The sequence below is a fragment of the Plectrocnemia conspersa genome, unplaced genomic scaffold (genome assembly GCF_051122295.1).
Source record: "Plectrocnemia conspersa isolate PC_06_02 unplaced genomic scaffold, ASM5112229v1 ptg000001l, whole genome shotgun sequence".
NCBI lineage: Eukaryota > Metazoa > Arthropoda > Insecta > Trichoptera > Polycentropodidae > Plectrocnemia > Plectrocnemia conspersa.
This window is the reverse complement of record NW_028277165.1, coordinates 20,280,529-20,296,553: the sequence shown is the minus strand read 5'-3', so window position 1 is coordinate 20,296,553 and position 16,025 is coordinate 20,280,529. Positions and strand designations below refer to the sequence as shown.

General features: G+C 29.5%; 2 protein-coding genes across 4 annotated transcripts in view; both read right to left on the bottom strand.

Moving 5' to 3' along the window:
• Positions 1-1,025: 1,025 nt before the first annotated feature.
• Pbp49 (proximal sequence element A Pbp49) lies at positions 1,026-7,415 on the bottom strand. Of its 2 annotated transcripts, XM_088190532.1 has the most exons (6): positions 7,064-7,415; positions 4,586-4,820; positions 4,433-4,525; positions 4,189-4,359; positions 1,660-1,851; positions 1,026-1,593 (listed from the first exon to the last, which is right to left on the bottom strand). In XM_088190532.1, the coding sequence occupies exons 1-6, from the start codon at positions 7,279-7,281 to the stop codon at positions 1,294-1,296; spliced, it is 1,209 nt and encodes a 402-aa protein (XP_088046658.1). In that variant the 5' UTR covers positions 7,282-7,415; the 3' UTR covers positions 1,026-1,293. The 2 variants fall into 2 exon arrangements, with proteins under 2 accessions (XP_088046658.1, XP_088046666.1); XM_088190540.1 differs by lacking the exon at positions 7,064-7,415 and having other exon boundaries at positions 4,433-4,537; positions 4,586-4,713.
• A 1,194-nt stretch (positions 7,416-8,609) lies between these two features.
• LOC148239146 (uncharacterized) overlaps positions 8,610-16,025 on the bottom strand; it is a 112,663-nt gene continuing 105,247 nt past the window's right edge. For both annotated transcript variants that reach the window (XM_088185843.1, XM_088185849.1), the window contains 3 exons: positions 13,716-13,822; positions 13,435-13,635; positions 8,610-11,291 (listed from right to left, as the gene is read on the bottom strand). In XM_088185843.1, the coding sequence (XP_088041969.1) occupies positions 10,994-11,291; positions 13,435-13,635; positions 13,716-13,822 (606 nt within the window). In that variant the 3' untranslated portion in view covers positions 8,610-10,993. The remainder of the gene's footprint in view (positions 11,292-13,434; positions 13,636-13,715; positions 13,823-16,025) is intronic.

Below are 16,025 nucleotides of genomic sequence, written 5' to 3'. Positions count from 1 at the left end.
ATAAATTTGGTTAGCATAAAATATCGCCATATACATATGTAAAAATCAAACTTATTTTTTTAATTTACAGCTTTTATTATAAATAAATAATTATAATTTATATAAACTACCCTTGAATTGTGTATATGTATTTCACTAACATTGTCTTCGCATGTATTTGAAAAATATTATAATTTTAGCGTTAAATAAGTATTTATTCATCATAAATTAAGAAATAATTTTTTTCTACATATTTCCTATTTAAATGAATAGTTTTAATTAGCTCCCTCATTTAAAATTAATAAATATGAAAAACAGAGATTACGTTATTACTCATGTGATGTTTCATATTTTTATTAACTGTTTTTCCTCATTCCAACTATTTCATTACGTTATTATGATGCGTTACGAACCTAGTTTAATGTGTATAAGGTCAATTGATGGCATTTCAAAAATGTCATATTTTAACAATGGCAACCCACATTACCAATTAAAGACGCAAGGTCACAAATAGATGGAATTGAAGAATACGGAAGAATTTTGAAACACTGCACACTTGTGAGCTCTGTTTCAATGTCCATTTTTACGATTTATTTACTTAACGTAAAGCAAATGAGCACCTTTGTAGATACTCGTTTTCTTTTGCTGCATTAAAAACTTTTTTAAAAAACATAATTTTAAAGTAGTTCATTACTTCAAATGTAGATTTGGTACAAGAAAAATTATATCAAAACCAGATCGATAAAAGCAACTAATTAGAGCACTATATTTGATCACATTATTTCACAGGTTAGTCTCTTCTATTTTGGTTTTATTTAAATTATAAAAGTAAAGTAAAGTTAATCTTATTTTCAGACATATAAATATATGGGCTCGAATGAAAACATGTTAAAAACTAAAACACAAATAAATTATATTTATTAATAAAAAAATATAATTATTTATTGAACAATATTTTTTAGTATTTTAATCAAAATTCAATACAAGTGAAATATCACACTGTTTTATGAGAATAAAATAAGGGTAATGAAAATAAAGGTCATGTAGGTATGGAAAAATACTCTTTATTAACCATTTACCTTTTTTTAAAAAAAGTATAAAGAGTACAAACTATTAGGAACAAAGTTTTTTGAGATTACTATTATAATTAACATTAATTTTCTATAAACGAAAAAATCAAAGTACACATTAAGCTCGTGAAATAATAAAGTTCTGCTCAGTTTTTAATAAATTAATACTATGATAATATTATTGTATTTAAAATCAGGTATTGTTGTACATCAGATTTGTTTTAGATTAAGGCTATATCTAGTTTTAAAAGTTAGCTTCATGGTATGGATAGGCTTTAAAATTTCCCACTTTTTTGCCATTTATGAAATTAAAAGAATTAAAACAATCATCACACATAGACAATGGATCGAAGGGTACACGGTCACAATTAGTCACTATCCATTTACTGATATTATGCCCGCAAATGTTACAATATTGTCCTTGAACTATCGGAACAGCAGTACAATATGGATAGTACGATGAGTAACATATATCAGCTGGCTGTAGTATGCTGACATCTGTGAATATAAACATATGCTCACAACCACCATGATGTTGATATACCTAAAAATATAACAAAAATAATCAATTAACATGTATCAGAGTAAAATAAAACAAGATATAACATACTTGAGGGTAACCCAAATGTACTTTCAACTGGGAAAAAGTAATTTTGTCAATACTCTGGGTTTGGAATGGACCGATGCCTTCTTTGTATAGCGCCCACTTTTTAATGCATTTGCTGTAATCAATGTTTCTAGAATTCCTCATATCGTTGTAGAATGTATCTTCGATAAAGAAAAATCCAGATTGCGTTATATCCTTGAAAAAATATAATGAAACATTAATATTTTAATTATTAATATACTCTGAAAAATGTCATAAAGTCGGATACTGTATGTAGAGTTTAGACAAAAACTGGGATCTTAGATAAACATTATTATAAGATCCCAAGGCAATTATAACCGACGTAAATATAGTTTCAAGTTATTTAGACATTCGAAATTTTAGCTGCACTTTTAGAATTCATGACAAAAATACAAAGTTTTTTGGTAAGGTTCAAAATAAAACCAGCTAAAAACTGAAATATACATTTTTTTAATGAACTAAAGGAAATTACATAATAGTGTTGAAATATTTTTTCTTTGATATGGTATATCTTCATTATATTAACACAAAGCTAATATTAATGTAGAATATAATATAGTTGCGAAATCTGTCACATTGTTTCTCTAAACTTTACGCTTCAGAGTCCAAAGCGTATTTTTAACCTAATTCTCAATTCTTCATCATTTCCTGATTTTTGGAAATGCACTGAAATAGTTTGTGCTTTTGTATAAAGATGTTTTATACCGGGTATAGAATTGTTTTATTTGAGATGGTAGATTTTAGAAAGGTTTTGTTAATGTATAGTTGCAGTTAACAAACAATACAGTTAGAACTCATTTTTTCGCTGATTGTTCCTCAAACAAATACTCTCCAATTTGATCTAAACAATTCAAATTTTGATTCGTCAGACCATTAAACGTTGTACCTATCTTCAAGTGTGTAATTTCGATGCCTTTACAGCCCAGTCGTACTTCTTCTTTTCATTTTCTCGTAACAAATGCTTTTGGGCAACAATGCGTCCTCCAAGTTTCGCTAATCCTGAATCGACGATGAAAGGTTGACACTGATATTTTTTCAACACCACTCTTTTTCACTGTCATCTTAGAAATATTTAATTTTTAGGTAATATATCTCCTAGTTCTGTTGTCTTGGTGAAGAGTGACAATTGCAGCTCTTTTTTTCCAATAAAATTATTTTTCATAGTAATAAGTTCAATAAGACGAAGCTAAACAAAAAAAAGGAACAAAAATTTGTTTAGTTTCGAATGCATATAAATAAACGTGAATAGAAAAAAATTGAGAGTTATTAAATGCTTGCCATCGCATATTTAACAGCTGAACCAAATTAGTCACTCTTGTTCCTTTTACGACCCTCTGTGTAGGAGAAAAAAGGCCGAGTCTAAAAAATATATATGCCATAATTTTATTATGGAAAATACAGAAAATAGTCTATTCTTTAATTGGGTAACAATATTTTTAATAGTTAAAATAATTCATGACTATGAGCATCCTTGCAGCTTTTGGTATTAAACTTTTAAGCGGTAGTGTATATATCTATATATTTTTTTTATTACAAATCTGACCATCATGGCTTGACTGGCTTCCCCATTGCGTTATGATGACTATTAAACAAATAAGAATTACACCAATAAATATGTTTAAATAAATAAAAAACAATTATTATGCACTATAAGCATTCTCAAGCCTTGACGTATTGGTCGCGATGGGCAAGAATAAGGGACGCAATCGCGACTCTCTAGTACACTTTAAAGCTCACAGCGGAAAGTCGCTGAGCATTGACGGATTGTCGACACAGCCCCTTAACAAATTCAAAAAGTGCTTCATTGAGTAGGTGTAATGCCAATAATGCAATTAATTGTATCCCGACGCTTCTAGCAAACTAGCATTAGTATATAAATACTGATACGACCCGTACTGTCTTTCTTGCAGAGATATCTGAAATAACAAGGTTTACTTCGCTTCTCGAAATTTCTAGACAATAAAGACATATTTAAGGACGCTACGAACTAGTGTATCGTACAGTACGTGAATCGCAAATAAATTATTAAATGACACGCGCTCCGCATAACAAAGCCGAGCATCCTCCTATCGCAAACTTTGTCGATATGCATACAAAATCTCCATCCTTGTTCGAACGTCACTACCCAGTGGCGTAGCTATGGTGAGACGGAGGAGGCAGGCCGCCCCGGGCGGCACTTGCTTGGGGGCGGCATATTCGCGATGGGATCGTCCAGTGTGGTTCTTAACCCTGAATGCACTTAAACATATATACATCCACGAATAACAAGAGATTAATAATAATCAATTTATTATATTAGGAAATGCTGATTTTATGACCCTGCAAAAAATATATGGGGTGGGCGAATTTTAAGGATCACCCTGGGCGGCACATACCCTAGCTACGCTACTGTCACTACCAATGGAAGTATTTCTTGTATTAAAACACCTTATACATTTCTATACATAATTAGAAGTAAATGGCGCTGAGATATGAGTAGCCAAAAGTTAAAAAAAGTCAATAGTTACTAACCTTTGCAAATGTAACACTATTTAATTCTGGATTATCACTTGCATCGTTTGTTGCCATATCATTGACGCAGGAAATCTTATCTTTCAACATATCAAGAGTATTAGAGCCAAGTACCAACATATCAAATGCATGTTTTGGTTTTTGCGGTAGTCTGGGTAATCTATATTGCTTCTGTAAAAAAATAAAATAACATACATAAGCAATTTTTAGAAAGTTTAATATATTATATATAATATGTACTTACCATTCTCAAATGACAAAATGGTTGAAACATTCTAATTTTAATCAGCAATTCTTCGCCAGGAACCAAATCAGGAGGATTATCCGGAAACTTAAACTAAATACAAAACTTCATAATATGCATACAAAATGTTTTATATTCATATATCATACTCACATCGGTTTTTATATTCACACCTGTAGTTCTGTTTTTAACATAAAACTTATAATCATAATTGGGATCATCTATAATTCTTTGTTTAAGTTTTGCAACCATATTTAGTCTTAATGCATCTTCCGTTATGGGGATTGGTTTATAAAAAAATCTTTCAGTGAAATGTGAGCTACTACCAGTATTTATAGCATTTGTTGACGCTGTTGGAATATCGCCATTACTAAATAGTTGTCCAGGACTGAAATAAAAGTTAAATCAATTATAAATTCTAAATGACAAAAATTTAATGCCAAAAATATTAGGCTCTTTCCAAAACATTTTGTATAACTAATTACAGTTTTGAGCCACAAATTTATTATTTTAGTTTTAATTTTTCAACTATACGATTTAGCATCGTTGATCTGGAGTTGCCCGATGTGTATAATATCTTCTTCGTTACTTTCAACTATCGGAATCATAAAAGGATTTAAATTAAATATGTCAATTTAAGATTTTCTTTCAGCATTACAACTGTTGATCAGTCAAGACTCCTTTACCTCCACTTGTCTCTCGTTTCGATCTTCCACATTCTATTTCTTCCCAGTTTTCTCGGGTCCTCCTTGACACTTTCGGAATTGGTACATGAATGGTGTGACTTTTGCAGCCAGTTAGACGTCAGAATAACTCATAAGTTTATTGTACAAAATATATAATTTCCCAAAAATCTGTATCGAGCCTGTGGAGTTGAATTGGCAAGTATTGAGAGTTAGACGAGTGATCGCCGCTTCGAAAGTCTTCATTGGGGTCGTCAATGATTAGATTGGTGATGAATGATTCGTATCTGAATCTTTGCTGTGGTAGTCAAGTGATTACCAGTGATTCCTGATTGAGAGTAGGTACCGTAGTCTTCCTTGGTTACTACTAATTGGTGATATGACCGAGTGTCAAATCTTTTATATTGGTTTTTCAAAGAAGCTTAGATGAATAGGAGATAGGCAAATGTGTTAGGGTTTAACCTTACTTCTAAAATGTACTCCTTAAGTGAAAGCTGGTTAAAGATGGCTCTTGCTTAGGGCAACCATCCGATACTTACAAAGAATAATTAAAACTGCTTATCCAAATCGAGGTTATTTTTTGCAAAATATATTTTTAAAAATTAAATATCCAAAAAATTACATTTACAATAAAAAAAAATTAAAAACAGGCTTGAATTTTCAAATCTTTTGTGACTTCTCAAAAAAAACTTAGAATTAAGAACGTTATTATTATAATTATTATTATTATTCTCATTATTATTAAACCATGGTAAATTTGCTAGAAAGATTTTTTGCTAGCACCGATGTAAAATTATACGTTGCAGTACCCGATCAAAAATATTCTCGTAATAATGAATAATATTTTCAATAAAACCAATAAGTATTATAAATATTTTTTTAAATCCTTATACATTCAAAAAAAAGTTAATGAAACTTCAAATAATTTATATGTGTATATTGGAACGAACTATACATTATATATAATACAATACTAAACAAACTGACGATATATATTTCTCAACCGTTTTCCAGTTTATTGTTTTTATTTTCAACAGGATGTGATATCCTGTTTCTCCACCATTTATAAATAATCGCAAACAATAATAAAAAATGGAATAAACCCAATAATGAACAATGGATCTACTGCACTTGAGAAATACTTCAAGGGGAAAAAATGTGAATAACACACCGCCTTGTATTTGTCTAATTTATGACTTCCAAAGCTAAAAAAAAGACCCATTTTTGACTTGTAATGAAATGCCGGGATTCCTGCATATACTCAGAAGCCGAGTATAACGACAAATACAATCACGTTTATATGTGGGACCGCGTTTAAATCCGATTTTCATATTCCCGCACGGGTGCGACACCGCGTGTAATGGACATTTCTAAATTCCCACACCCGTGCGGGACCGCGTGTAAAGTGGTTAAATAAATAATATTTGCCAGTTGACGCCAGTCCGCGAAACATTTTTTCATTTTCGCAGGGCCGCGGATGTAAAAAGGTTGAAGAGCACTAATGACAAATAGCTTAAATTCTAAATATCTAAATGACAAATAGCTTAAATTTTAAATTCCAAATACAATTACGTATTTTGTTCTTTTAACTTATGGTTTATTAATTTTTTTGTATTATATGAGTACTGTTAAATAGTAACATATGCAAACAATACAATGCATGATTGCCTCAAACATAAAGTTAACGAACCTCTAAATATCAACCGCTGTCTATAATGGTGTAGCAAAACAGCACTATAATAACACACTGTACCAGTTTTCGGACAATTTTATCAGCTTTTAAACTTAAATATTTATACAACCAATATAATACATAGTTATAAAACTAGAAAATGTTTTATTCTAGTTTCATATATTTGACGTTTTCTACCAGGAGTAATCTTAAACTGGTCTAACGTTATAAATATATCTTTTATCATAATATGTTTAATATATATAGAGGACTTACTTGCAAAATTCCGCTAATGAAATAAAATAATCTTCAGTAAGTTCACCTTCACGAAAGTCAGCTTTTAACGTATTCATTAATTCTATATTTGGTTCATCGGTTCTCTCATAATACGGAACGTTGCCAAACAGTTCTTGACATTTATTATCAGCAAGAAATTGTTTAAAATCAATTAGACGAGAGGTAAATTTTTTATTGACTGGTCGCACGCTATACATAGTTATTAATTAGGTTATAATTATACGTAAAAATAATGTTTTCGTCCGTAAAAAAACATAAATCACTTATTTTTGTTTAGCGCAGACAACCTTAAATGTCAACTGTCAAATGGAAGTTTTGGGTTGCCAGTGTAAAAAATTTTTACCCCTTTTAATCTAAATAAAATTATTAATTAAATTTTATACATTTAAAAAAATATTTAAAATTGTATTATGTATCTATAAAATTATGTTTATAATAATAAAAATGTTAACTATTTTTTAGTATAAAATATATTGCAAATAGTAACAAAAAAGAAAATATTTTTTTAAAATAGCACTAGATTACAAATTTCAACGATTTGTTTGCTTCAGAAAAGAAGTACACAAATTCTTGATGATTTTAACGTACTGATTTTGAAAATGACAATGAAAACTTTGTTTTTGCTTAAGTTTACTAGATATATTAACTATTATTAAAAAAAATACAAAGATATGTACATATTTATTTTTATTAAATCTTCCGCTGTAATCTGACAGGCGTAAGCTTAATGCGTTACAACGGGGTAAATCTGTACCAACTGAGTAAATGAATCAGATATAATGAATTCATACAAGTAAGTATTAAACATCAGACTGAAAGTCTGGGAATCGGTGACATCTATATTAATAATTATAAATTAATAAATTTAGCCTTACTTACATGCGGAAACTTTTATCTGAGATAATAAAATGCTGTTACATTACGCCGTAACAAAGTGTCACATCTTTTATATTCTTGATTGGAGACAAACAGCTCTGTCAAATCACAATTGATGTTGCTGGGCTAATTGTATCGCTTTTTCTTCCCACAAACGAAATATATTAGCGCTTTCTTGACTTGCAAGGTGTCTACTTTCAAGGTCGTCAATAAAAGGGGTAGAAGGCTAAAGTGGATTTTGCGCATAATTGTATACACAAAAAGTGTTTTTATTGAGTGCTTACGAGTGATTAACTCGATGTGGTCCGTGAAATATTTAATTATTACGCAATTGTTCAACACTGTTATCTCTTCTATCGTAAGGCTTTTTGTTGAGGCGAGCTAGTATTTCCTTTTCATAGTATTTGAAATAGCCGTTTGAATTACTTTATAGTTAGCGCTGCTGCTGGTTGGAACCCTCACAATATTATTATTTTAAATACTATTTTAAGTGAAATTAATCAAATATATATTTGCGTGCAACATATTTTATTGAAATACATATTTTACATGTATATATAATATATTATTCGATATATTTGATAATGATGGATACAATATAATAATATCAAGGGTTTAGTTATAATATAATACATACATAATGTGTTCCAAAAATGTGATATTATTTTAATTTACATTAAGTAACATACGTTTATTTTATAATATGAATTATTGGATTATCATATATGTTATTCCGAAATAATTTAAAAAACAATAGCGAATTATTTGATCGAATTTAATTTATTAGAAAAAAATGTACTTTTTGTGTTTTTCAAAAGTTGCTCTTTTCGAATATAAATTTGCAATGATTTACAATACTGGACAATGAATATAAACTAAACAATATTATAATATACCTTATCATTGAGGTAATCTTTAAATATGTTAATTAAAATAATGTTTACACAGTTAAAATTATTTCAGCAGCGTTTTTATATTTAAAACTAATATAAAATATACAGCTTGTTATGTTATTACTATTATAAAAATACAAATATGTATGGCTAAAAACTAAAATATTATTTAAATCATAAAAAATAATGGCACATTAAATTTATCATAGTTGTTATGGTTTTTACTTTTTCTTGCGTTACAACTCTACACGTTATATAAAATTGTAATGTTAAAAGCCAATATAATGCATTTCAAATTTAAAGTAATAACTATATTTTAATTTTATTTCGATTTGTCATGGTCCTTAAAATCATATAATTTTCTAACATATAATATAATATAAATCAGATCTTATTTTGACGCAATATCATTTTAAAAACTTTTAGAACAGACAATTTTCAAACTGCTTATTTTACTATAACTGAATGTGGAATGTGATTATTTCATGAATCAACGTTCTGTTTACATATTTTTTCTTTATTATAACTATGAAAATATTACACACTTGCCTAGTAAAATATTTTTTGAAAGATTGACTTGTTCAATTAATTTTAACTTAGTATAATTAAAGACGTTACATACACACATTAATTATAATACATACATTTGGAATCTTCGACAGTTGCAAATATTTAAGTAACATGAGTATTTAGTATATACACTTATTAATATTCAGAATAGTATATATGTATACAATTTTAATTATTATATGTACACGTACATCATACATTTTAAAATTATTTAAATTGATTATAATACTTTGGCTAAGCATAGAAGTATATGTAATATATATTATAATAAATAATATAGTGTCATACATTTATTGAATCTCTAGGACTATGTGGGATAATATTTACTGTTACAATGTGTTTTAAAAAAATATATTATTGACATGTTAATTATGTGCTCAAAGTTATGTTTTATACATACGTGTATATAAATATGTGTAATGCAAAACAAACTTCAATGGCGGATGGTAAACAACATTGACTAGTAATAAGTTTAAAAACTTCATAACCTAAATATAGTAGTAATACTATAAAATATAATGTATATACATTTTTCATTCCATATGCATTAATTATTTGTAAATTGAGAATAAATAATTTATGAGAAAATACCTCCAAAGTATTTTACAATAACATATGCTTCAGAAAAAATATTGGATATTCTTTTTTTAATTTTCTGTTGTATTTATACAATTAGGGCGCTTATTTTCAGATTAGTGATAAATTTGAACATTATTTGCAGTGATAAATAATCGTTCAAATTTAAACACAATATTATTTCAATCGAGATTGATTTATTTCGTAAACCCTTTATGATATGAAATATATAAGTATTTTGTTTCTATATTATTGAGAATAAGATAATATTTTTATCGATAGCTGTAATATTATTAAAATATAATTAGTTTTATAGTGGTAGTGAAAAGAAACATGCATTGTAAAAACTAAATGTTAAGAAAGTTTCAATTATTATTTTTTCCCGATTTTAATTATTAATATTTAGTATTTGAATAGAATTTTTGGAAAATAAAGAAACAGGCTTTTTTCTCGGTTGCTCACAAAAGTTTAAATCAATATTGTGCTCACAATGAAATGGGCATGATGTGATCCGTTTCTCTAGTGCAAAATAAGATCTTATTGTTGATATGTATCGCTAATTTATGAAGTTAAAGCAAAAAGAGGGGGAAATAGTTAAAGCAAAAAGAGTATTTGTTGTCATTAATGAACAAAACTCTGCGCACGTTGGGTGTTGGAAAGAGAGCAGGTGTCTTTTATGACGTTGTAATCAAGTAATTCGTATATCAAATGCATGATCCAATAATTAAGAGTATTATAAGTCAACTCGACAATTAAATAGATAAATGATTGATCTAAAATAAACGCCCCAATTCTTGAAAATCTCCAGAATTTATATGATAACCGAACATAACTCTGGTTTCGCACAGGTCATAATAACTTAAGACAAAGCATCATCATTTCGATCGTAAGTGATCGATCGTCACTCGAGAACTTCACCGGGTGTTGGATCGTCGTCTCGGAGCCAATACCAGCCGCTGGGAGCATCGCCTCAGTCGCTCGGCGTCTCCTGATGTCAAGTGTCCCTGTCATGGGGGCGCCGCCTCTGCGTCGGCCGGTGTCGCCTATGGTGTCCCTTAGGTCGCAGTTCGCAAGCACATCCGCTGCGAATTTGAATATAGTCTAATGTCCATCCACCGTTCTGGAGGGCGGGGAAATGCCTCTGGTGTCGCTGGTGCTCTCCGCCGACGTCCCTGACCAAGGCGTAAGTGTACGAAAACTTCTGGACACATCTCGACTGGTTGTACAGCTCGCGTTGGACGAATCGACAGGGCTTGTTCTCGACATCTTTACGACACGACAGTTCGTAAAACCTGAAAACGAAACATAAATAATATAGATTCTTCCACTGCGATTGCGACTTTGACCTTAGCCTCAACAATATTAAAAATATATGAAGAGAAAATATGTTCAACATTAATAAGAATACCAAGAAATATTTAAATAAAATAGATGGTTCATATCTGCCTATTCTGCATTGATTGTCAAATCATCTCATGGTTGAATTCAATACTAGGGTTCTCAACTATTCGAATGTTGAATAAAAAATGGATGAAGTATTCGAATATATTCGTCATTTTTTCTCTGTTTTTACCGATAATATTTCATTTAAGTAATTATTGTAAAACATAAATTAATTGTTTGTAAAATATTATTTAAAAAATAAATTAACTGCAATTTTTTAACTGATTGCATCTTGAAATTATAAATAAATACAAAGACGTAACAAAAACCGATTTTCGTAATAAACCTTAAATGATAATAAAGGGTGTGCATTTCCAACATTTTGTTTTGTTCTCCAAACGAATTCTGCAATTTCGGTCATAGTAGACACAGCCGATAAACATTATATTGACAAAAGTTTTTTGAAGGCGCAAAAGTATTTTTATCTCGCATTTCGAAACAAAATTAAGGCGTATAAAGACCCATGCATTTTAGAGCGGCACTAGTCACTCGAGTATATTAAGAGACAAAAACGACTACGTATATTTCTCATGTATACAAATTGTTTCATTTTAGGATTTTTTTCAATATTTTATTTTAACATTTTACAAAATCATTTTTGAAACAAGGTCTTAAAACGGTTCAGTGATTATAATAAATAAAGCTCAGACGAAAAACCAAAAGAATATGAATGAGTACTGCCTTAAAATATCAACCAATAAAAAATTACTTTAAAGCAGTTAAAAAAAAATTAATTGGACATGTCTTAAAAAAAAGGTAGACTAGAATGAGTTACAGTATCACTAAAACTGCACACTTGGAGATTGGACAAAAGTTATTTGGGCTAACAAATAAAACTGTAAACTGATTCTTAGTTTATATATATATATATATATATATATATATATATATATATATATATATATATATATATATATATATATATATATATATATATGATTCTTAGTATATATATAATTTAAGATTATTATGTTTAAATTGAAATGTAAATAACCGGTTTTTATGATTATTACTTTTCTATATTAGATCTAACACGGATGTGAAAGCTTTATAATCTGTGTTATATGGCGGCAGCAGAATTAGAAATAATGTGCGTTAGTTGCATAAAATGTGCAATAATTCATAAACCTCATAATATACTCGAATTTATTTTGGAAAATATTATATTTTCATTAACGTTCCATGTGACCATACAATTCCAACTTGCCATTTTTAGCGAAAAATCAGGAGTGGAATTACATTGCAGGGGTGGAATGGTTTTTGATTATTTATCGTATGGTTGCTTAACACTGAAAATCTCAAACTGCGTATAAAATATTCCCTATATTTTTATGTTATTACAAATCTGACTATTATGACTTAAAAATTTTCTCTAAAGCGTCAATATGGCTATTATATAAATAATAGGTATACCACTAAATATTTAAAATTAAAAATAGTGCTCACCAAATATTATATATACGAAAACCATCCCACATAATACTTTTCAGCTTCTCACAAATATCATCGATAATATCCTTGTGTTCGGTAAGCTTTGAAAAGCTAGATGGTTTGTACAAGAGAAGCGTTCTCAAACACTGACGTCCTGGCCACGACGGTACAGAATAAGGGACGCGATCGCGACTCTCTATGGCACTCTAAAATTTGCCGAATATTGAGCAACTGTCGACACAGTTCAGTTCCTTAGCTATTTTAAAAAGTTCTCCAATTAGTAAAACGTTACGCCGAGAATGTAATGAATTTTACCCACGCTCATAGCAAAAAGGAATTGAAATTAAGAAAAACCTATGAAATATTAAGAACATGAGTTAAATAAATTATGTAATATAATTTGATCGCTTTTTTTATTTATATTTTCCTGGATAAAAATACAAGACATTTAGGTAAAGGCTGTATATAAAACCTCAATTCTTATTTAAAAAAGATTTTCGAAATAAATAGATATCAAAGATCTAAATGAAAAAATATTGTATTTAAGGAAAGAAAAATCACCTCTGACGATGTTCCCCGTCTCTGTAGAGTTCGACGAACATGTCCTGATGGTTCTTCCCGCCAGTTGGCTCTACCATCTCAAGAACAGAGGGACAGCAGTCGACAGAGCCGCCATTGTCGCTCTCCCTCCGTACGATGGCTTGCATCTCCCGCGCCCTCTGCCACCCCCGACTGCGCTGAGATTCGCTATCCTTCGCGTCCCTAAAAAGATAATTACGTCATAGTATATCCATTTTCTTAGATAAACGACATAAAACAAGCGATTATGTATTATAACTTACCAGATATTGTTAGGGCTGGGTGGCAGGCTTCGAACGGAGCGGCGTAGGCTATACGAGTTGTTATAATCTTGGGCGCCACACCTCGGGAGTACGACGGCTGCCAACACCTGAAAGAATCAATAATTGTATTGTTATAACGTGTTTAGAGATACATTAATATATTAATAAAATAGTATTGATCTTATCAATATTTTTATAGATACAATAAGCTAAAAAATATTTATTTTTAAATCGTCCCCTGAAACATGATAGGTATTAGTCCAAAGCATTAAACGTCTACAAGTAATTAGTGAGATACCAGAAAGAAATCAAAATCTGTAAATTAGTAATTATCTATTTTATTAATTATAAGTTATAAAGCCGAAAAATACAGTTTGAATAATAAATACATGTTCATACACATATATTTTAATGTTAATAATAAATAAGGATATTTTTACTATTTATTTTTATTTTTAAAATATTATAGCATTAATTGTTTTAAACTTTAAAGAAGTAGAAAGTTTCATTTTTATTATTCCCATTTCCGACTCATTTAGATGCTGTTTATGTAGGTTTTATTGTCAGAATATATTAACATAATAAAATACTTTAAACTGATTTAAAATTATACATTATTCGTGTTAATTTGAGAGAGATAGAAAATTTTATACCAGTCATAGAGAAAGTCCACGGCTTATTAAATCCTTATTTTTATTTAACATAATTTTACAATTTTTTCATAAAATATTTATTGATATACCCTATATATATATCATAAATTGTATATTTAATGTTGTGGGTTGCGTATTTGACATTGTAATTGATTTGTATTTTTTACAGGTTAGCGCCCTTTTCCACAGCAATAACGGTTTTCCAATCAAATGAGGTTCAGCAGTTATAATTTACGTTCGTGATTTATACACCAGCCGTAGAATTTCGAATTAGCAAATACGGCTATCGACTTACGCCAGATTATAATCTCGAGTTAATATTAATAGCAAAGTGTACATTTTTCTATGCTAATTTATGTCGGAATACGAAAAAACATGTTAACACCATGTAAACGAAACGATATGAAGGTTCATTAGTGAACGCCCACATGCGTACGTTGGATAAAATATAAAAGGTTCCGTTGATTTAAAGGTTCCGTTGTCATTTCGAAATGCTACAATACCGACGATGTCGTCCAGTGACGGCCAAGCTTTGGAAATTCAATTAAAAATAATCACGATCGACCGCCTAGAATCGTGGTTTATAGAGACTTCATGAGTAAATAATGTAACGTCACATTTTAAATGTAGGCCATCTTATCACACCCTCGGTGGGTGCTTTATTGGAGGTCAAGTTGTGTCACTTTTAAAATGAACATAATGATTGCTTCTCCGTAATTAAGTATGTGCGAGTTTAAAACTGCAACATCAGAAGTGCATGCACCAAACGTCATTGATGAATAGAAATATATGAATCCAATATATCGCCTTCTTATTAATAAAATGATAATTTTTACCAGTACCTTAAATTGATAAAATAAGTATTTTTTAATCAATAAAGTTTAATAGTAAAATATACTTTTGGAACGCATATGTGGCATATAATATGCTTCCAACGCATATGTGCATAACGAATTTATGCTATGTGCGTTATTAAAATTTATTATATAAAAATTAAGCCATAAAAACCATTTAGCAATTAGTTATGCGTTAACTGGTTTTGATTATTTATAACACACAGGACTTATAAAATGAATTTCATTATATTATTGTGTTATATGTATAATAGAACAATAAATAAATATAAAACGAAATTATTTATGGATCTTGGAAATATGGTCATTAAATTGAATGCTTTATAGCTTAAATGATATATGTTATAATAACATAAATTATATTCAAGCTTTCAAGCTTGCTGTCTTATGCATTATTATTATTTATTTCCAATATAGAAATTATATTAACGTTCAATGCGTCTCCTAAAATATTGGTGGGAGGTATGAAAATAAATACACATGTAAATTAAAGTCGATTGTTGCATTCTCGTACGTCTTGCAATCGTTCCCTATCTCGTCATCTCATCTCAATACTTAATTGCATTGGTACGCATTGCAACTAGGCATTGTCGGCTTGAATGACATGAGGCTAAAGGACAAATTGCCCAATAGATGGTTGTCTGACCCTGACCTTGCAAGTGTTATTGAAAAAAAATTCTCGCATGTGTAATGTAATAGTTCTGAAATGACGAACTTTCGTCCTGATAAGTATAATAAAATAAAAACTTGATAAGAATCTGAGACTTAACTGCATTGAACCAAATTGGACGACATTCCAAAAG